This window comes from Diceros bicornis, chromosome 3, assembly GCF_020826845.1.
Source record: "Diceros bicornis minor isolate mBicDic1 chromosome 3, mDicBic1.mat.cur, whole genome shotgun sequence".
Lineage (NCBI taxonomy): Eukaryota > Metazoa > Chordata > Mammalia > Perissodactyla > Rhinocerotidae > Diceros > Diceros bicornis.
The window spans coordinates 35,414,398-35,438,868 of record NC_080742.1 but is presented as its reverse complement, the minus strand read 5'-3'; the positions used below and the strand labels follow the sequence as shown (position 1 = coordinate 35,438,868).

General features: G+C 34.5%; 1 protein-coding gene across 2 annotated transcripts in view; it reads right to left on the bottom strand.

Moving 5' to 3' along the window:
• The window catches only part of GLCCI1 (glucocorticoid induced 1), a 110,882-nt gene that overhangs the window by 62,866 nt on the left and 23,545 nt on the right, over positions 1-24,471 (bottom strand). For both annotated transcript variants that reach the window (XM_058526047.1, XM_058526057.1), the window contains exon 2: positions 16,373-16,524. In XM_058526047.1, the coding sequence (XP_058382030.1) occupies positions 16,373-16,524 (152 nt within the window). The remainder of the gene's footprint in view (positions 1-16,372; positions 16,525-24,471) is intronic.

The window sequence follows — 24,471 nt, the reverse complement described above, 5'->3', positions numbered from 1 at the left end:
AATCAAAATATAAAAGGATATGCATCAAACTGTTAAAAATAGCTATGTCTGGATATTAAGAATATAAGCAACTTATTTTGTGATTTTTGGTATTTTTCAAATTTTCTACAATGACTACTGTTTTTGAAATTAGAAATAGGATTTTTTAAAAAAAAATAAGTAAGGTAGCTATGCTATAGAACTGGTAAGTATGGATGTACATCTACTCTGAAAAAGCCCAAGACAGAGGTACAAAAAGTCTAACTTTATTTTTTTTTTATTTTTTTTGCGAGGAAGATCAGCCCTGAGCTAACATCTGCCAATCTTCTTCTTTTTGCTGAGGAAGACCGGCCCTGGGCTAACATCCATGCCCATCTTCCTCCAGTTTATATGGGATGCCGCCACAGCATGGCTTGACAGGTGGTGCGCGCCCGGGATCCGAACCGGCGAACCCCGGGTGGCCGTAGCGGAGCACGTGCACTTAACTGCTTGTGCCACTGGGCCGGCCCAAAAAGTCCAACTTTAGATAAAACCTCAAATCTATTTTGGAAGATAGGTTACATGAAAGTTACGTTAAGTTAGGATGTTAGTACACATCACATAAAATATTTTTCACTAGACAAGGTTTCCTTTGACTAGGGGGTTCTCTCACCACTTCAAGTGCCTATATGTAGATTATCAACTGCCATTTATGAGAATGGAGTTAGAGACTTCGGAAAAGCCAAGTGTTTAGAGTAACTGAAAACTGAAGGTCACTGAAATGTCAAACACCCAGAAACATTAGTGGAAAGTTACTGATGAGAATACTGAAAGGAAGTTATAATTCAGTTTGGATACGCCTTTCATGGTACACTTTAATTATATGAAGAAAAAAATATCTATGAAAATGTTTTCCTGGAAATGTTAAACACAGAGCTACTATATGATCCAGCAATTTCTAGAGAAATGAAAACATATGTCCATAAAAAAACTTGTACACAAATGTTCACAGCGGTTCATCAACTTAAGAACGTATAAACTGTAGTATATCCATACCCTGGAATATTATTTGGCAGTAAAAAGGAATGAAATACTGATACATGCTACAACATGGATGAACCTTAAAAATACTTTACTAAGTGAAAGAAGTCAGACACAAAAGGCCACATATTATACGAGTTCATTTATATGAAATGTTCAGAACATGCAAATCTATAGATGCAGAAAGTAGATGAGGAGCTGCCTACAGCTGAGGGAAAGAGGATGAGGGGGTGGAAACAGTGAGTGATTACTAATGGGTATAGTGATTTCTTTTTAGAGTGATGAACGTGTTCCAAAATTGATTATGGCAATGGTTGCACAAGTCTGTGAATATATTAAGAACCACTGAATTGCACCTTAAGTAGGTGAACTGTATGGTATATAAATTATATCTCAATAAAGCTGTTATTAAAAAACAAGTCCATGCAGAGAAAACTGGACTGTGGTTACCCGGGAAGTGGGGGTGGGGGGTGGGCACAAGGGGTGAAGGGAGTCATATATGGGGTGATGGACAAACAAAAATGTACAACCCAAAATTTCACAATGTTAGAAACCATTAAAATATCAATAAAAATCAAAAAAAAAAAAAAAAAAAAAAAAAAAACAAGTCCATGGGGCCAGCCTGGTGGCGTAGTGGTTAAGTTCACGCACTTTGCTTCGGTGGCCCAGGGTTTGCAGATTGGGATCCCGGGCACAGCCCTACACACCGCTTATCAAGCCATGCTGTGGCAGGCTTCCCACATATAAAGTAGAGGAAGATGAGCCCGGATGGTAGCCCAGGGCCAATCTTCCTCCGCAAAAAGAGGAGGATTGGCAACAGATGTTAGCTAATCTTCCTCATACACAAAAAATAAATAAATAAATCAAAGAGGCAATTATAAATCAACCTCATTTTTCAAATTAAAAAAAGCCATGTGTTGCTGAATCTGAAAGTCCCAAGCATCGTTTGTATTTTCTCAAAAATATTTGATATTTTCTGTCATGCTTTTCTTGCCAAGTTTCAAATCACATAGAGGCACTAGTCAAGTAATATAATAGAAAAGGCTACGAGGCACTGCACATTAATAATCTATCCAGTCAGGTTTCTCAAGTCATGGTCAGAACATTTAACAAAGGAACTAAATATGTAACATAAAATAAACTATACATTAGAAATATTCTATGGGTTCTTACAGAAACAGTTATTAAATACACTCTTGAGAAATAACTAGTTTCTGCTTTAACCAAAAGGAGACTCTTATGAGAAAGTAAAAGTATAAACAATATTTCAACTTATTATTTGGTATTTACAGTTAATATTACCCATTCTGACAAGTTCTGTCACTACTATTGGGGACAGATTTAAAATCAAATGACAAGATCTAATTTTCACTTTTTAGAATATTAAAATGTATTCATTCTTTGGTATAACAATTTTTTAAATTACAATTTGCTTTCATTGATGGGTTTCAAAAAATTGATTCTACATGTAAAAAAAATGAGAGCAATTTTACTTTTTAAAAAATAATATTCCCCAAGACTTTAAATAATACATTTAACAATCACATTAGAGTATAGCTGCCTCTGAATTATCCAAGGGAGAAATTACTTTTGTTGTTTCTTGATAGCTTTTAATGTCTTTTTTAATCTCTCATACCTGACAGAAAATCAGTAATACTATGTGACTACTAGACATCTGCCAAAAATATGTCCACACCATTCTGAGGTCATAAAAACTAATAGTGCTCAACTGATGGCATGAATATCATCACTGGGATACCTAAGTAATGAGGGAGGGTGTAGGAGTTTCCATAACAACGTTAGGTCCACTCTCCTACACTTGGACCTATAAATCTGAAGTACCATTTTGTATTTCTAAGATTGCACAGTAGACAGGAATAGTTACTTCTGACGGAATGAATCCTGACCTACCAGGAACTATTTATTGAGTTTCAGAGCCCTATCATGCCCTGGAGTTATTTATATCATTTCTATGCCATTTCCTAACAATCCAGCCTTAATGTTCATAATTGCATAATCAATTGTTGATACTAGTAATAATGACTTTTTCTGTTCACTTAATTCAATATTATTATATTTAAACCTGCCGACAGTAAAATATTATACATTCTAACACAAAGGCAGCTAACGTTTATCAACACCTACTGTGTCCTAGATACTGTGCTAGAAGCTTAACATGGATTATTTTATGTAATCCTCATTGCAATAGGTACCAGTGTTACCCCCTAAAAGCTATGAGAATTCCAACAGCACAGAAAATTATTTTCACTTGGTTTATACTAATGTTTCCTACTAATATGATATACCCTATTCCAATCATTCATTCATTAATAATTTGAAAGGCATACTGCTTTCTCATTCTACACCCTTAACTATGATCTAATTCTTAAGTTTTTAAAGCTTATTGTCTCTAACAAATGTCTTTCTAAGTAAATGCTGTTTATTACAATAACAGGAGTTTTGAAAATTGATAGGTTATAAGATATAAAAGTTTGTGCCACACAACAAAGGTCAAAGAAGGTAGGAGGAGTAAGAGGGTTATTCAAAATAAATACAATCTATTTCACAATTTTACCTAGAGCTAGCTTAGGGTTAAAGGTATGGGGAAGAGATGAAGACAAACAGGTTAATTTTGTTACCTGTTAAATGTTTCTGGTAATGGGAGGAAAACTGAGGGTATGAGTAATAGGAGTATGAGGAAGGCTCTTCACTATATACCTTTCAGTTTTGAATCAAATATATACTACATATTAAAAAGTAAAAAGTAGAATTTTGAGTTTCTGGTAATTTTAGAGATAGTATTTGAAACTGATGAATAAAATATTAAATATTTTAGTCATGGATTTAAAATTTTCATCAATACAGCTGAGTATATTCCTTTGGCAACTAAAAATATTACTTCCTAAACTAGGAACATGACTACTTTCGTGTGGACTGTTCAACTCTAGGATTATACAATCCTCTGTCTCTCAATTAGCTAATGGCTGAAACAAAAAGTAAAGGTGATACTGTACAGGAAGGAATCTTTATACATTTACTCAACTGCCAGTTAGAGACTAGCTCCATAAAAATAACAATTTAGGTCCCTGGAATGCAATCTAAGAGGCCAAGATGGCCAAATCTTTAGACTTGCTTCCATTTCAAGATAAGCCTCCCACCCTCCAAAATTGTTCCAGTACTGCTGCTGCTTAAACTTCACCAGCAAGCTCTTCAACAAGGGCACAGAAACCCAACAGCTCTATCAAGTATGACTTTTGGTCAGGAAATGAATTTCTGATCAGAGTGGTAAAACTGAAAGTTCTCTTTGATATCTATTAATATGTTAGGTATATTACCAACTCTTTTCATTACGTCTTCCCCAACCAAGCTCCTTTCACAAAGGGAGGAAAAGGATAGAGTATTTTAAATATAATTTCAAGAGCAAAGAATTTATATATTTTAGAGTTGTTGACTTTATTAAATGTTGGCTAAAGCCAAATGCTAAGTACTTATTCCAGATTTTCTTAAAAATAAACAGATTTCTAGGGAAAGATGCTAGCATAGAGGTAGGATTATAAAACTCCATACACTCAAACTTAATGAAATTAACAAAAAGAAATTAAGATGCCACTTTATGTGTTTGCATGTTTAAATGTCTCATACTTTAAATTTTGAGAATTAATTTAACACAATAAAACACCAAAAAAAAAATCATCTAGAGATGGAAACAGAAGTACACAGAATTTCATTTAAGATCTAACCATCCCATCTCTCACCCCTCAAAGAATATAAGAGGTAAATGAAAAGTTCTGAAACCTTTTTCTGATACCAACTTTGGAGGCAAGATGAATGAGGCGAGTAGACAGACAAAGTGGAAGGACTTATCTAGAGTAAAAGCTACTCTCACCTCAACTGCCCATCAGACATTTTAAACTGCCAGGCTCACCATGTTATTTTCCCCAAATTGGGAGGAATACGGCAGATGACTCCAAAAAAAAAAAATGGCTCAAAGTTAATTATTTCCAGAAATAAGCAAGATTTACCAGAACAGAAAGACAAAAGCAAAGAAATAAAAACCATGGGAAAGAGGTGGGAAGGAAGGAAGAAGAAATTTCCATTTGAAGTTCCCCTTTCCAGCTGTGAATTAACAGTGCCAGGGACCATATCCAAACATTCACCTATCTTTCCCCTCTCTGCTAGTAAATGTAAATTTACTACAGACACTTAAATGTGTCAGTCACTATTCTTAGGATTTCAAATTCATTAACTAAATTTAACTCTTACAACAATCTTAGGAGGTACAATACCCCATTAACAACTGAGGCACAGAGGTAAAGTAATTTGCCCCAAATTACAAAGCTAGCAAATGCTGGAGCCAAGATTCAAAACTAAGCATTCTGATTCCAGAAACAGAGCTCTTGACTGATGAAAAGAAAACAGGGTTTACAATGTTAATTTATATCATGAAAAGGTTAAATTCAGGGAAAAAATATCTTAAATAATAAACAATACCAACCATAAGGAAGACATAATGAACATAAAGTTTAAATATCTATATTATCAAGATATATAAGGCAATGACCATTGGAAACAAACATCAACAGAAATTTTAACTCCACAACTGCCAGCTCATGACAGAACAGACAGACACAAATAAAAGGGGTTTTATGGAAACTGAATAATATAATTAATAAGGTTGAATTAATATATAATGAATTTTATATCTAAAAGTAAAGACTATACCTTATTGTCAAATACTCATAAAGCATTGAGAAAAAGACCAATCATATATTATGCCACAAAGAAAATTTCAACGAAGTTTCCAGAGACCTATAATTCTACACTCTTAACTATACTAAAATAAAAGTAGAAATGAAATTTTTACTAGGAAAAGAAACTAACCATTTAGAATTAAAAACAAAAAACAAAAATCTCTCATGCTAAACAGGATATTAAAACTGAAATTGCACAATATCTTGAAAATATAAATAACAGAAACATTATATACTAGCCAAAGCTGAGCTCAGAGGATAAATCTTGGCATAAAACACTTATATTACTAAACAAGAAATATCACAAATACAAAAATTACAGATTCATCTCCAGAATCTAGAAGAGGAATAATATACACTTTCAGGAAGGCAGAAGAAAGGCAATGATAGAGCAAAGTCAAAGGGCAATGAACTAGAAAAGAAAAAAAAGAGAAGAAAAACAGGAAAATATATTCAACACCTTAAAAATTTTTTTAAATACTATCTAATCTAATAAATTTAATCACTCAAAACACAAATATGCAATATTAAAAATGAGATAAGAAAAATAACTGCAGATATAAGAGAAATTAAAAGAATTATACAAGAGCATTTTGTGAAACTCTATGCAGATACACTTGAAAATATGGATGAAATGGACTATACTCTAGGAAAACAAATGAAAAAATTGAGCAAAAGAAATAAAAACCAAAAGAGACCAAGAGCCATGGAAGAAATTGAGATTTAGTAAAGAGCTACAGTTCAAAAATATACTAGTCTAGTTGGCTTCATAGGTAAAATTCTTTCAGACCCAACTAGCAGATAATTAAGAGATATTTATACCATGCCACAGCACAGAGGAAGGAAATCTTGCAAAATCTTTTTATGACGCAAGTATAACACTAACCTAAGGATTACATTATGAAAAAGAAAAAATTTTAGACCTTATTTCTAAATATTGAAACAAACATAATAAATATTAACAAACACTTTGTTTGCCACTATATATTTAGAAAAAGAACTCTATAAACTAATAGCATTTATTCTAGAAATGTTACCTATGGACCACTTAAGTAATCTACTAAAGAAATTCACCATATTATAGGTTATGAGTCAAAACAATATATTCATTTCAATGATGGAATGTGAAGAATCACTACTAATTTTAAAAAACAGGAAAAATGATTAGTAAAATAAGCATGTGTGCTTGATGTATGCAAAGCACACATGCTTCACGGCAAAAGTCAGTACATCATGTACAGTGACAAAACTTAGATGTATTACCATTAGAGTCAAGAACAAGCCAAAGCACTCACTACCACACCCGTTAGTTAACATGGTTCTGTGAGTGTTAACAATTGCATTTCTAAGAGAGGACGTATAACAAGGGATAAATAACAGAAAGGAGATAGCAGAATTAGTATTTCTGTGATCATATACCTGGAAAGCCAAAGAAAATTACCTGAAAAATCACTAGAAACAAGAAAATTCCAATTGAAAATGTCATATAAACAAATTAGCAAGTATAGCTTAAGATCCTAATCACAACACTAATCAAAAAAAAAGAAAGTTTTTAAATGTTCCTGAATGACAAAAATAACAACTGAATAAAGAAAAAGACACACCTCTTTCTTGGATAAGATTCAATATGGTAAAACTGACAATTCCACATAAATATTAATTGCAACACAAAACATTTTAAGAGGAATTTGACAAAGATGCAAGACTAGTCAGGAATATTCTAAAAATAAGTGTAATGAGTGGGACTAGTCATATAAGCTATTAAACACAAACTATTAAAATGAATTACCAAGGAATAGAAATTAAAATCATTCGGTGTTGGACAGGCACAAAAAGACATCAATGTTATATAGCACAGAAAGTCTAGAAACAGACTCAAGAATGGGGATTTATTATATGACAAGGGTGACATCTCAAATCAGTAGGGGAAAGACAAAATACTTAACAACTGGCTGGTTACTTGGAAACATAAATAAATAAAGCGTGATCCCATCTCATTCCTTCTATCAAAATAAACCCCAAAAGTATCAAGATATAAATGTAAAAAATTAAACATAAAAGTACTAGAAGAAAACATGGGTTAAAAAAAATCTTTTATTTTGGGGAAAGTCTTTTCTAATTATAACATAATACAAAAAGCTGCAGAATACAGATCAATGGAAGAAAACAGAGTGTCAGAAATAAACCCTTGCATATATGATCAATTGATTTTTTTTCTTTTTTTTTTTTGGTGAGGAACATTGGCCCTAAGCTAACATCTTTTGCCAATCCTCCTCTTTTTGCTGAGAAAGATTGGCCCTGGGCTAACCTCCATGCCCATCTTCCTCTACTTTATATGTGGGATGCCTGCCATAGCATGGTTTGATGAGCGGTGTGTAGGTCTGCATCCAGGATCTGAAACTTCGAACCCCGGGCTGCCGAAGTAGAGTGTGCAAACTTAACCACTACACCACCAGGCTGGCCCCCTATGGTCAAGTGATTTTTGACAAAGGTATTAAGACCATTCAAAGGGGGAAAGGATGGCCTTTTCAACAAGTGGTACTGGATATCTATATCCAAAATAATTAAGCTGGATCCTTACCTTACACCATATACAAAAATTAACTCAAAACGGATCAAAGACCTAAACTTAAAAGGTAAACTACAAAACTCTGAAGAAAACAGGTGAAAAACTTCATGGCATTGGAATTTGGCAAAGATTTCTTGGAAATGACAACAAAAGCAAAGGCAATAAAATGAAAAATAAATTGGACTTCATCATAATTAAAAACTAGGACACTACCAAGAGAATGAAAAGGCAACCCACAGAAAGGGAGAAAATATTTACAAATCATCTATCTGATAAGGGAATAATATCCAGAACATATAAAGAATTCCTAAAATTCAACAACAAAAAAATAAACAACCCAATTCAAAAATGGACAAAGAACTTGAATAGATATTTCTCCAACGAAGATAATCAGATGGCCAAAAAGCACATGAAAAGACGCTCCATTAAGGAAATATAAATCAAAACTACTATGAGATACTACTTCACATCCATTAGGATGGCTATAATGACAAACAAAAACAAAAACAGAAAATAACAAGTGTTGGTCAGGATCTAGAGAAATCGGAACCCTTATGCATCATTGGTGGGAATGTAAAATGGTTCAGCCACTGTGGAAAACAGTATGGTGGTTCCTCAAAAATCTGAACATAGAGTTCTCACATGACTCATCAATTCTACTTCTGGGAATATACCCAAAAGAACTGAAAGCATTTGTGTACATAAATGTTCACAGCAGCATTATTCACAATTGCCAAAAGGTGGGAACAACCCAAATGTCCATCAACTAACTAATGGATAAAGAAAATGCTGTATATACATACAATGGATTGTTATTTAGCCTTAAAAAGGAAAGAAATTTTGATACATGCTACAATGTGGATGAACCTTGAAAACATTTTACTAAGTGAAACAAGCCAGACACAAAAGGACAAACGTGATATGATTCCTCGTATATGAGGTTCCCAGAGTAGCCAAATTCATAGAGATATCAAGTAAAATGGTGGTTGTCCGGGGCTGAGGGGAGAGAGGGATAGGAAGTTGGTGTTTAATGAATATAAAGTTTCAGTTCGGGAAGACGAAAAAGTCCTATAGATGGATGGTGGTGATGGCTACACAACAATGTGAATGTACTCGATGCTAGTTTTAACTATACAATTAAAAATAGTTAAAATGGTAAGTTTTATGTTATGTATATTTTATTACAATTAAAAAAATAAAAATAGAAGAAAAAAAGAATGAGGTAGGGATTTACAGGTTATGATAAGAAAGGATGCCCATGATCCATCAAATGGAAAAATACTAGAGATACAACGTACTGTATGATTCCAACTGTGTTTGTATACGTTTAAAGAATATACTTCTAGAGGCCGGCCCAGTGGCGTCAGCGGTTAAGTGCACGAGCTTCGTTGCGGCAGCCCGGGGTTCACGGGTTCGGATGCCGGGCACAAACCGACACACTGGCAGGCCACGCTGTGGCGGTGTCCCACATAAAGTGGAGGAAGATGGGCACGGATGTTAGCCCAGGGCCAGTCTTCCTCTGCAAAAAGAGAGGAGGACTGGCAGATGTTAGCACAGCGCTGATCTCCTCACACACACACAAAAAAGAATCTACTTCTACATGTACAGAAAACTTCTCAAAACATGTACCAATAAAAAAAAATCTGTGAATAATAATTCTTTAAGCAGTGTATCGGGGAGTCAGATATTATTTATGTTCTATATTACATGGATTATTTTACCATCAAACAGTATTTTTAAATAGCACTAAAATTAGATAAAACTCAAAAATATATAACGAAGTATTTTATACATCTTTTAATGTAGCCAAATTAAAAACATCCTAAGATAATTATTGAAGGTCTATAAATACATCACCAAGCATCCCTAAAAGAACTGAGAAGCATAGAGATTTTATAAGATATTATGATAGGATGCTGACCTTGGGGGTGATGTCTGAAATAGAAATTCTGTGTTTAGGCAGGTGATTTTTTTCTTTGCCAAGTTATATATAAAAAGCATGAAATTCAGCATTATATTAAAATATAAATCTAGTCTAAAGCATTTTAGATCCTCGTTTAAAAAGAAGTAAGAAGACAGAAGGTGGTAGTGGTTTAAGCTTAGTTAAGATGGAATACATTCAGTTGCAGAAAGCCTGTTAATCAGAATCAGCTATAAGTAGATTCTGTATTAGTGGAAGACACCATTCCTCTTCTCTTAGACCAAGTTTGTAGTCTAATGGACATTTCAGAAGAGGCGACTCATTGAGGCTGAGGTAGTAGGAGCCTGTTGTTCCAGGGGCTGCTTCTGATGGATGATTAAAAAGAGAAAATTTCTTCTAAGTGTACCAGGAAAAAAGAGATAAGGTCAGTAAAACTCAAAGAAAGGTGTAACAGGATGGTAAAATTTTAAGATTTTGTTTGAAAAGAAAGTTCAAAATAAGATTAAGAAAAAAGGTTAATTAAGAGAATGACAAAACTTTGAGGAAAAAAATCCACTTTTAGTACTCAGTTTTTTCTTTCATTCTACTTTGATACTGATTTGATGTCCATATTGAATCTTCTGAAAGTTTTTAACTGAGAAAAAGAACATCATACTCTAAAAGGCATACAAAAATTGGTTAAAAGGGGTTACACATTGCATATTAATCAGTAGAGACTAGATTACACTACAGTAACTATTCAACCTCCAAATCCCAATGGCTTAAAACTACACAGGTTAATTTCTTGCTCATACTACATGTACATAATGGGTCAGTAAGAAGCTTTGCTTGTCACTGTCACTCAGGGACCCAGATGGACAGAGAAGCAGTGAATACTATTACTTCCCCTTGTCAGAGTGAATGCACCAGTTCTTGAAAGCTTCTTCCCAAAGCAAGTCTTGTGGCCACACTTAATTTCGAGTGAGCAGAGATGTATAACCCTATCTTGTACCAAAGAGAAAGAATGAAAATATTTGTTAATGGCTCTAATCACTACTATACCTGGGAGGTCAGAAGAAACCTGATTGATTTCTGCTCTATATAGAGCAGTATTGATTATTGCTCTATACTATTTTTACTGTTTGACCACTTTACAAAGAGTATATGTTACTTTCTCATTTAAAAACACACTCTCACACAGAATTTTACATTTGTCCAGAGAGGAAGCTTTATACTTCAAACTATGGGGCAAAAACTGAGGAAACAGTACTGTCTAAATATAGTAACCGTAACTGCAAGTTCAATTTTAAGAGTTGGTAATAAATTTTTGTTTAAGAAAGGTTGTATCTGCAAGGCTAATGTAATCAAGTTACATTAAATTCCATAAACGGCTTTTAGTTTTTCTTTTAAGCTACATACATTATTCTAATAAACTGGCAATGATCCATTTCTTCATTGGCCTTAAAAATGTGAAGCTGTCTCTTTTGGTCCTCAGAATAAATGTGTGCATGCTCAAATCAAGTACTATTAACTTCAATTTATAGAAAAGGAAACTGAAATTTGGACTACCCAGCAGTTAATTGGGAAATGATTTTTTTCCCCTTTTATTTTAAAAAATTTAAACATATAGAACAGTTGAAGAAATTTCTCAGTGAGTACTCATAAAGTCAACACTTAGGTTCTATATTTAACATTTTGCTCTATTTGCTTCATCACGTATCTATCCATCAATTGATCTTATTTTTGATTAATTTCAAACTAAGTTACAGAAGTATATTTCACTCCTAAATATCTTATTAGAGTTCAATTTGTTCATATTCTATATTTTTAAAGTTAAGTTATATAGTAAAATGCACAAGTGTACACTTGGATAAGTTCTGATAAGCACCTTAAAAACATGTAACCAAAATCTCTATCAAGATATATAACACTTCCATCATCCCAGAAAGTTCCCTCACATTGGGCCTTAATTTGAACACAAGATCTCTCTCCAAAGTCCATTGTTTTTTCACAACACTATGCTACTTTTTTTTTTTTTCAGTGAGGAAGACTGGCCTTGAGCTAACAACTGTTGCCAATCTTCCTCTTTTTGATGAGGAAGAGTAGCCCTGAGCTAACATCTGTGCCCATCTTCCTCTATTTTGTATGTGGGTCACCGCCACAGCATGGCTTGATGAGCGTTGTGTAGGTCCATGCCCAGGATCCAAACCTGCAAACCCCGGTCTCGCGAAGCAGAGCACGTAAACTTAACCACTACACCACCGGGCTGGCACCTTTGCTACTTCTTTTAAAAAGGCCTCAAGTGTTAACATATTAAACATTAAGAATTTTATTTCTAACCTTCAATAATTAAGGTAGTGGAAATACAGAAATATGAAAGGAAGAAAACACTAGAGATACCCTCCACCAAAACCAGACAGCCTAGGTATTTAATATATATAGCAAGCTGGCTGTGGCCTCTTTACTCCACTAACACTCAATAAATAAACAAAAACTTCTACTTTCCTCCACAAGAGTTGAAGAGTTAATCTGGGGGGAATGGATGAGACACTAAAAACCATCTTATATATTCATCTCTTGTATCTTCAATTAAACTAATAGATGCTTGGGGCAAGACCATTTCTTATGCTTGTGAGGCAAGCACTAGGTTAAATGCTATATGCTTTAGTGGTTACTATGAGAGGCAGTGGGGAACTAGAGAAAAAGCAAAAGCTTTGGAATCAGCCAAAACTGGGTTCAAATCTCTTCATATTTATTAGCTATATAACTATGTACAAAATACTTAACTTCCTTAATACGAGGCCTATATTTTTGCCTTCCTTTCAATGCCGTTTCTCAAATAAACAACCTACATGTAAGACCCAAGCAAGAGAAGCCTCTACCCTGGATCTCAAGCTTTAGGGGGAACTGCTCTGGCCCTCTTCCAGCCACGTGCCTCCACACAGGGTGAATAGACCTTGGGGCCAAAAAGACGTGCACACCATGAGCCCACATCTCTGCCATAGATTACGCTCTGGGAATTCTAGACCCAGGGATTTCTTGCCCAAACAGCAGCGTGCTTGGCTTCCAGGTCTGCAAGGACCTATTCCCTGGGTCTCACTTCCTGAGGGAGTATGGATGGAGCATAAACGTGATGACTGGGGGGTTCAAACATATGTGTAAAGCCACCCTTCAGAGTACAGAATGGTGTGCGGGGTAGGAAGAGATACAGGTTTAGGCTCAGAAGGTGGGGTAGGCTTGGCCTATGCAGACACATTCTGGCATGTAACTCTGAGGAATCCAGGAATTCCTAGTTCAAACCTGAACTTCAAGGTCCATAAGAAGGTTTACTTGTCAAAGCGGAAGGATAAAATATATTTTATGTAACACTTTGTTAATTTAACTTACATAGTATGTGGATCTTCATTTATAATTGCTTCAGACCCTGCAAACGTTACAAATGGGCCTATTTGTTGTTAGTTGTTAGTGCCTCTGAGTCAAATCTGACTCTTAGTGACCCCACGCACAGCAGAGCGGAACCCTGCCTGGTCTTTTTGCCCCCTCTTCTCACCTTCCGGCGCTGTATCAGACAATGTTCTGCTGTTATCCATAGGGTTTTCATGGCCAATTTTTTTCAGAAGTGGGTGCCCAGGTCCTTCTTCCTAGTATGTCTAGTCTGGAAGCTCCACTGAAACCTGTCCATGGGTGACCCTGCTCGTATTTGAAATATTGGTGGCATAGCTTTGAGCATCACAGCAACATGTAGCTGCCACAGTATGACGACCCACAGATGTGGTTCCCTGCCTGGAAATGAACCCTGACCACAGTGGTGAGAGTGCCAAATCTTGACCACCAGGGCTGGCTGGGCCTGTCTCTATCTATTACTAATAATCTAACGTGTATTGCTATATTCATTTTCAAATGTTATCATATTTAGTCATATAACATTATCATGAGTTTAGGTTTCATTAACTCCATCACACAGATAAAGAAATAGACATGCTTAAGAAACCTACTCAGTGCCCTTTTCTTCTATGTCTATATCACTCTCTTAACTCCTAAATATCTGAGTTTCCCCCTCTACCATATCATCAATACTACACTCTCCAAGACAATGTGCCCCTAATCCCTAAATCCAGTCCTTATTCTCAATGACCTCTCTTTAGCACCCGATAGTGTTAACAAGGTTTCCTTTCTTAGAACAGGTTTCCCTCTGGTTTCTAAGGCTAGACTACTTCAGTTCTTCTCTTAGGTTTTGCTCTTTCTTTGGCTCCTCCTCTTTCTCAGAGGTTTTATGAAGGATGAATAAGATGATGTTTCTGGATAGTGTCAGCACAAAGTTTATATTGAATAAAAGGTAGATTTTTAAAATTTATTCTAAAAAGAACAGCTACCACTTTTAAGTACAGTGTCAGTTACTCTACTAGATGATACACACACTCATGTACACTATTCCATTTATCCTAACAGCACCATAGAACTGAAGCTCAGATTGGTTGACAAATTAACCTGTATTAGAAGCCTGGCTCCAACACTTTCTAGCTTTACGATCCTGAGTCACTTAACTTCCCTGAGTTTCTGCTTCCCTATCTGTGTAACAATGTTCTTGCAAGAATTAAAGGAAACACAAGATATAAAACACACAGCACATGGTGCATAGTCATTAAATGTTAACTCCTTCCTCTTCTTGTTGCTTCTAAGTGAATACACTAGTTTGTTCTCTTTACCTTGTGTGGATTTCCGAAAACTAAGTCCTTGGTCCCTTGACCTTCTTTCTTTATACTCTATACCTACACTTGATCACACTTGAGAACCCAGCTCCTCCAGAAAGATGTTTTTGAATTATCTGTGTCCATTTCTAAGTGTCCAGGCCCACATCTCTAAGTTTTGCTAGTAACTTCTAATTGAGAATCCCGCTATCTATCATATCAAACTGACCCTTTTCCTCACAAAATGAAGAATGGAAAGTAAAAGACTAGGGGTGAAATAAGATATTACAAAGGCAGAATTGATAGGACGGATGATAAGCTAATTTCTCAGTTTGAAGCTTGTCTGAGAAAATTACAAAAATTGAGAAGATTCTCATAGATCATGCCCAAAATTTTCTCCCCTTTTTCTTTCCTCTCGTTCTTCAGACACAAAACTCTAATCCTTCTATTTCCCAACCTACAAAGCCCAAAATGTTCTCATTCCTTTGATTTCCCTCACATTTAAATACCCCACTCAACTAACATCTAATTATATACTATCTTCTATTACCAATTTTCAAAAATTTACATCTTATCTTCCTAACTTTAAGGCCAACAACCATCTCCTATACTTTTATTAGTATTCTTCATAATGCTGATTGACTACTATTATGAAGATATGATCAAGAACTCAGAAATCATAAATTAAGATGTTGTCAGACTTTCTTCTGACATGGAAGGAAAAGCTTTTTCAATCAAAAGCTTGGGGGGGCTGGCCTGGTGGCACAAGCAGTTAAGCATGCGCTCTCCGCTGCAGCGGCCTGGGGTGTACCAGTTTGGATCCCGGGCACGCACCGACACATCACTTGGCAAGCCATGCTGTGGCGGCGTCCCATATAAAGTGGAGGAAGATGGGCATGGATGTTAGCCCAGGGCCAGTCTTCCTCAGCAAAAAGAGGAGAATTGGCAGATGTTAGCTCAGGGCCAATCTCCCTTACAAAAAAAAAAAAACTTGGGGAACCTTCCACAAATAGGGAAAGTGTGACAAACAGTAAATTTTCTATTTCTTGCCAAGGTTTTTAATCTTGTCTTCAAACAGAAAAAAAAATCCTGTAACATAAATTTCCTTAGCCATGTGCTAATACTTTATAATTATTTCCAAGAACTGTGCAAATTTTTCTTCAAAAATTACTTATATTTTCTAATATAGTTACTAGTCATTATAGTAATTTGTATTGGAAAACAATTATTAAAACTAAGTCTCAAAAACTGTATAATATAGATTGATGTGCTGTTTATTAAATATTAAAAGAATTTTTAAAACCCCAATGACAAGAAACTACTAGTCTAGAGTTTATTAAAAGAAATGGCTTTCTTCTTTGGTTAAACATATTATATTTCAAATTTGGGAAATTTTGATTAAATTACATTTTCTTTATTGCGATTGAAACAGAATTGTAGAGCAAAATTGATTTGCTTATTTTACCTGAGTAGCTTTATCTTTCATGCATGAAGGGTAATGAACATGAGGATCCCGTGGCCACTGTCCTGTGAGGTAAGGTCCTGTTATCGTATCCAAAGAAGAGGTTCGCCTTATCGTACTAGAGGTTCGAACTTGCTGAGATTTTGGCCTGTCCACTATAGAAAGTGAAAAAAAAATCAGATTAGTCGGTAATAAATAAATTTTAAAATGATTTAAACTTCATAGTTTGTAGAATATCACCATGTCAATTTTCCCTATAATATATACTTACCCTAACTGCCCTCTTATATGATCTAATGAAATTTACAGAGCCTCTTCAAAGGAAAATACATTCACATATTAAATCTTGCATATACTTTCAGGGTAGTCAGAGATTCTATGAAACCATCCATGATTACTCATTGTCTTTAACTTAAAGCTCCTATTTTTCACAATTTGGCTCCCATATACCTCAATGCTTAATGTCTTGTTACTCCTTCATAAGCCCATGCTAACTACTAAGTGCCACACTAATTGCAGTTTCCCAAATGTAAAACACTGCCTTCTCTGCCTCTATACATTCTGTTATTTCCTGAGCCTAGCTCTCCTTCCGTATTCACTTGACAAAGCCTTATCTTCCAGATGCCCTTCTTTCCCCATTTCTGTCCTTCTCTTTAAAATATACGTGCCCTTCTCTGCTTGCAAGGAACCCTAAGTTTGTCTCTCTCCCCCACCAGAGCATAAGTTTAGTCCCTATAGACTGAAAAGGAATGGATGCTCAATACTAATTTAACAAATTTATTCACAGCGATACAAAAATAATGGTTATAAAGAACCTTATATTTTAACTCAACTTCCTCATTTATGGATGAAGAATTTTAAGCCCAGAGGGATAAAAATGAATTGTCCAATGAAACAGAACTACTAACAGGCAACAGAGGCAAAAAAGGAACCAAGATCTCCAGACACAGTTCAATCAATCTACTATAACAATCTACTTCTCCTCTCCATATGGGTACCATAGGTACCTCTGTTGAGAATTAAAATGATCATACTGAACTCCTTTTCACACATACATTTATGCTATAAATCATATATACAGGATTTTTCATATATACATCCCAAATAATTTACTACTGATGTACATTCTATAATAAAATCCAGTGGATTAAAAGCTCCGAGGCTGTCTTATTCAGTTAGATCTCACATCAAACAAAATGCCTTGCACGTGACACAAGGTCAAGAAACATTTGTTATTGAATGCTGTCCTTTAACTATCTTCCTGAAACCAGAATATATAATTAGCTTTTTCTACCAGAAAACAAAAGAAAATACAGTATACTCTGATGTTATCATATTATTTATATATCTTACAACTGCAGTTTTTTTTTTAATAATTTTATTTATTTCTCTTTCCCCAAAGCCCCAGTAGATAGTTGTCGTAGTTGCACATCCTTCTAGTTGCTGTATGTGGGACGCAGACTCAGCATGGCTGGAGAAGCGGTGCGTCGGTGCACGCCCGGATCCGAACCCAGGCCGCCAGTAGCGGAGCGCGTGCACTTAACCGCTAAACCACGGGGCCGGCCCACAACTGCAGTTTTGATTTCTTTGACCCAACAGTGTTAGAGAAGATCTGAAAATTACCAAATTTCCTCCCTATCTTTATCACTTAGCTCTAATTTTATTTCACTGTAGGCACAGAATCTAGGATGACCTATTTCTACTCTTTGGAATTACCTGAAATTTTCTTTGTGACCAAAAATATGGTCAATTTTTATAAACATTTCATGAGTCTTGGAGACGATATATTTTCTGTTTTCAGAATACATAGTGCTTTGTCTTGTACACTGACTGAAATAAAGATACAGAATATAGGAATAATATAATTATCAGCTTCATCTGTCACAGATTTAGAGAAGTACTCTAAAATTTCTAAACTACTATTGAGATCTAACAATTCTCTTTATTTCTTGCAAGTTTTTATCATTTATATTTTAATTATGTATGATTTGGTACATACTGATCCATGACATCATCATTACGGCTTACGTGCCTCACCATCATAATCTGTTCCATTTACTACTTTTTACTTTTAAAGTCTGTCAAATTGAACATTATGATCTTCTTTTGCTTTCTTTCTATTATAATTTGCCTGGTATGCTTATTCTTTCATTTTCACTTTCTTTGAATCATTCTGTTTATGTGTGTTTCTTGTATACAGTATATAATTAGGCTTTTTGAAAAAACTTTGTAGTAAGCCTCCTTCTTGTAAAAGGTAAATTTATCCCACTTATGTTTCTTGTTATAACAAATTTGATTTAACTTGTCATGTAATTTTTTTCTTCCTATTTTGTAATGCTTCCTTGCTACTTGTTTTCTTTCTACTGTTCGTTTCTTCTTCTCTATTCTTACCTCGTTCCCCCATCATAGGTAATTCTGTAAGCTATGTAGATTGTTTTTAGTTCTACAACTAGAAGTTATTTCTATTAATTATTTTAAATATTTTTTCTGGCTATAAAAGCAATACCCACAAATTTTAGCAACTTTGTGAAACACAGAAAATTAACATCTCTCATAATCTGATTTATAATAATTTGTTTAAAATTTTAAAAAGTTACTTTACATTCCCTCCACCAGAAAGAAACATAAGAAACAGATTATTCCTTGAAAAATAGAGCCAACATTTATAGCAATTCGCCACTAAATAAAAAAGGCCTACATAAGGGTCAGCTATAACCAGAAAATGAAAAGCCATTATGTATGAAGAGCTAGCGCCTAAACTTAAATTGCTCCAAACTATTTAAAAAGTTCTATATATCTACCTATAGCTACTAAAACTGGTAACTGTAAAAACTATTATTGGTAAACAAACAACAGGGACAATTTTTATATTTTAAAATGTGCCCCTTGATCTGCATAATATGATATTCTAATCTATATTTACTAACTTTTATTATATTTTTAATCACTGGATCTTTGCCTATCACTTTCAAAAGAGCACATATTCTCCCCTTAGCGTCCACTCTCGAGGATTAGCTACTTTGTTAGAAACTGTGGTCTTCAAGTTATTTTGACTAAGTACTTCTATTGATAAATATGTAATCATGCAGCAACATGTGTAGTTAGTTATTTTTAAAGGGGGTATGTACTATATTACTAATGTTATATACATTATAAAACATACAAAATAGAAATACATATGTATGAAATGAAAAATTAAAATATATATATGTTAAAAAAAACCTCAGAAGTTATGATGTTTTCTTCCTGTATTTCAATGGGTGGCCTGACTCACTGTGAAGAACACTGGGATAAGGGACCTGAAACGGGGTGCTAAATTCTATAGATTGGCCAGTTAGCTTTGTCTAATTCTATGATATAACCCTATTGCTTGTGTCAAGAATGTGTAGACAAGCACCACACATTACCAACACCAAAAAAAAAAAAAAAAGGTATGACTTAAAAAGAAATAATAAGTTAGGACAACACAGTGCCCATATCTTATTATAAAATTCACTCTACGAATCATTAAAAAAAAATTAAAGTATATGAGGCAAATATACTTGAAAGGTTATACTTCAAACATATACTTTAAAAGATTCTCACCATTGCTCACATCAGGAAAATTTCAAAGATATGGAGTTGTTCGTAATTTTCGTGAAAATTATTTGAAGGGTAAAAATTCAGAATAGGTTGAAAAATTGGCCAGGATAGTACTCTTCCAAAATATGATTAGTTATAATAACCCCACTTATCAAATATCACTAGGGCCTTAGATTTATCACAAACAGGGCAATTCTATTTCAATAAGATGACTTGTTCTTATTATCTAAACTATCACAGCAATGAGTTAGTTTTTAACTGCCTCAACATCTAAGCCTTGATTCTCTCAAATTTTTATTTATTTAATTTGTGGTATTATCTTCTACCAATTCAGGTTTTAAAATTTAGTGCAATAAGGAAAATCAACACTGGTTTTACATTACTCAACACAATAAACTGTTTCTTACTTCAGATTACAGTTGTGATTAGAATATGTATTTAGTTTTGAACTGAATGATCACAATATTCTTCTACTAATTATTACAAAATTATCTCAATTCAAGTAGATCAAACAAGAGGACACCCTATGTAGAAACATACATTAATATAGTCAATCCTTGAATTAATTTACAAGAGCTTGAATAACAAAATTGCTAAAATGTTCAATTATACATATGTAAAATATGAAAGAAATATTATCATTACTTAAGCTAAACAGGCATCAGGAAAATAGTACCTTCATAACTGGTGAAACCAAGTAATCATTATTACTAAATAAAACTTGCTGAATGTCTACTATATGGAAAGCATTGTTCCATGTACCAAGGGGAATTACAAAAAAAGTTTTGGACTCTCCTCAAGGAGTTTACATTCTGGTTAGGGGAGATATGATACGTAAAATTAAACTATAATATAAAACAGTATACGTATGGCACATGTACCCAATAAAGGATAGGACGGCAAAAAACACAAAAAATAAATTAGGCAGCAGAAAGCAAGAATGATGATCTCTAACTACACCATGGGGAATTTTGAAGCACTAGTAAGAGTCTGGCCATGCCACTTAGCAGTCCTACTGCTAACATCTCTTACTTAAATATTTGAAGGTAAAATACAGAATAACTAAACTCAGCAATAAAATATGAAAAAAAAAATCACATCTATTTCCAGTACTTTCATCACTGTTAGGACCAGAAAATGACTGTTCATAGCAGCAGTCTGTGAAAAGGCTTCCTCATTACACTCATCTACAGGCTGTGCGCACCCTCCTCCTTTCCCCTCCCTGAATAGAGAGCCACATGGCAGCCGCAGTCGGTAGGCCTCGGGCTCCTCTGGGGTACCCACTGAGGACTATACAAAATAATTCTTGCTCTCTAACAGCCAATTGGAAATTCAACTTTAAAGTAATAATAGTAAAATAAGTTTAAAAACAAGAAGCTGTATTAGATAACTCTGAATCTGAATAGCAAACCAGGTAATTGTTCTAAACAGGCAAAAAATGCTTAATATCTAACCACCAGAGCAATATAATATGATATTAAATTAACTAATTTATTCCTAACAACAATTTTTACTTTAGTGGCAATGATTGAAGATTGACTGATTAGTGAATTTAAAAATCTGATGTCTTAAGATGCTAATCTGCAGTGGGAAATTAAGTGGAATTTCTGCAAGTTAAAAAAAAAAACAACTATTGAATGTTGGAAACTTTAAGAACTTGAGCTACAGTAATATGAAACAAGCCATCACACCTTCCAAACCAACCTTACCAAGTGGTAAGGAGAATGCAATATTTTTGAGCACCATAATACACAGAATGTAAAGCAACACACAATAAAAAAAAAAGGGCTCACATTCTTTTCTTAGACTTCAACACACTCCAACCTTTTTCATCCTACGCTCAGTCTGCATAAGCAAATAAACATTGTCAGTTCTCTGTGTTTAGTTCTCAACTAATGACTATCAGCCAAAGTTTTCCATTAACACTGATTACATAAGCAAAGCATCAAAACTTAAAGAAAGCATTTAAATAACAATTTATTTAAACTTTCTGGAAAAGAGCTATTACTCCTTCAACTACTGTGTAAGGACTATATAACTCTATGAAACTTAGCCATTATAACATCTCCAACAAGAATGAACTGCCCCTTACTTTATTCAAAATCCATCAATTAAAACTGTAAAGAATCCTCAAGCTGACCAATTTAGCAAAATGCTTAAGATAATTAAGTACTAATACCAATTTTTCCAGCTCTTTACTATACAGTACTCATAATAACTAGTTTTTATATAAAAATATCACATTAATAATGCTAGCCAATAGTATCAAAATACACATATATAATGATATTTTGTCTTGAATTTAAGCTCCTAAAGTGTGTAAAACTTTTTTATCCTTTAACAGTTAATATAGCAAAAATAACCATGTTTATCACCTAACTTTGTTAACATTAGAAATGAAAACAGCCATTAAGTCCCATAATGCATATGTGTGTGTGTGTACACTTTAAATTACCCAGTATTGAACAGAAGAATGTTAAATAATGTTAAAAAAAAACTGGCAATGCTTTTTAGCCACTACAATGTCAACATCCGGGCATGTCTGAGAAATCACAGAGATAGCTTTCTAATATTTCACCCAGAAATTAGATCTTGTGAGATGCTAGAACATAAAGGTACAAAGCCCTCAGGCAACTCACGTGAACTAAGCAATGGATCCTGAAATCTAGTTTTCTGTATAAGAATCACCAGACAGCTTGTTAAAAATGCAAGTTACTGGGCCACACTCCCGGAGATTCTAATTAAGTAGTTTTAGGGTGAAACCAGGTATCAACATATTTTTTAAACCAAACCAGATTGATGTAGATGTGTCAACAGGTTTGGGAACCACTGAGGTCCTAAAGAAATGTTTCTCAAAGTGTGAGACATTTGTTAAACATGCTCATTTCTGGGCCCAATTTCTTATCAACAATGACTCTCTGGTAGTGGGACCAAGAAATCTGAATTTTTAATAAGCATCTCAGGTGACTCTAGTGCTACTAAAAGCTTAAGAACCAACGTCTGAAGGACTGGCACTAGATCCTTTAGAATTGTAGGTGCTCAAAAATAAAATCCTTTCTTGACCATAACCTACTCCACTTAGAGGCACTGGAAGTTTGACTACATACCCAAGAAAATATCCTGTTACAAAAAAGCCAACCAATTCTTTGAAATCTGCAACTAGCAGATAAAATTCTAGAACCCAATAAATTTAAACATCTAGTCATCTCCTTCAAAAGGTCACTTTCTAAACTGAGTGCCAGCCATGACAGTAAGAACCTTCAAATCTAAGTACAGAGCCCTCTAGGCAGAATTCTTAAAAACACTAGAAAGATGAGATAAAGTTCAATATAGTTTCTTTTCGGAAAGAGACCCTCCTACCCAAACAGGGCATTCTGCATGAAAATAAAAGTTAACTACAATAGAATTTACTTCCTAAAAAATATAAGGAAGTCTGAAAAAATATATTAAGGAGGTTCCTTTATAAAATGAAAGTGCCAGAGCAAAATTAAATCAAATATATAAGCAAAGTGAAATTTAGATTTTAATAATTTGATTAAAGAATTTAAGCCTGAATCTGAAAATATTACAATATTTTATAGCTAGTTTATTAAACAACCTTATCTTTAACAGAAAATCAGTAAGTTTTTCATGACATCTAACTTAACTCATTCATATTATAATTTCAATCTTCATCATAGAAATCAAAATCACAAATTGAGCAGAGGCTGAATATAGGACATTAACTTGCTTTTATTCAACTTCAAAATATCCTGAAATGATACAGTTCCTAATCTAGTGGTGATCAAGAATAGCCATAAATAGATACAGGTAGGGAATTTTTCTGCTATTGGTTCACTGAGGTTAAGCATAAATTTGCTAAAGCTATTTTGTTAATAGAGACTTGCCTCAGTATTTCTGTAATGAGAACTACATCCTTGAGAGCTATAATTTTAAATTTATTATCACTGACAAAGAGTCTCTCCTTGACCAAATTTTAGTCAGGCTCCACTGAACTCCTCTCAACTAGGCCCTAACTTTCGGGCTTCCATGTTCATCTCTGCATTGTCCAATTTTAGCAAGAATCCTACTAAATCTGTTTAACCAGAATCGCCACCCGCCCCCCCCGTCCCCCGCTGCAATATCTGGTCACCCTTAATATCTGATCACCTTGGCCTGCCTTCAGCAACAATCCTGTTAGGTCTGGTTAGCCAGAATCCCCCGCTTACCTCGATGTTTCTTTCCTCTTAGTAATTTTCCATCCACTGACCCCCATCCTGCTCCTTGTCTATAAATTTCCACTTTTCCTTGTTGTATTCAGATTCGAGTCCAATCTCTCTCCCCCACAGCAAAATCTCACTGCAGTGGTCCCTACACCTGTCATGACAGTCCCCTTGAATAAAGTCTGCCTTACCATTCTTTAACAAGTCATGGATAATTTGTTCTTTAACATCACTACCAGCATTATGAGTAATTTTCTCCTTGCCTCACAATTACAGAGAACAATTTTCAAAATAAATTCCCCCCACCAAAAAAAAAAA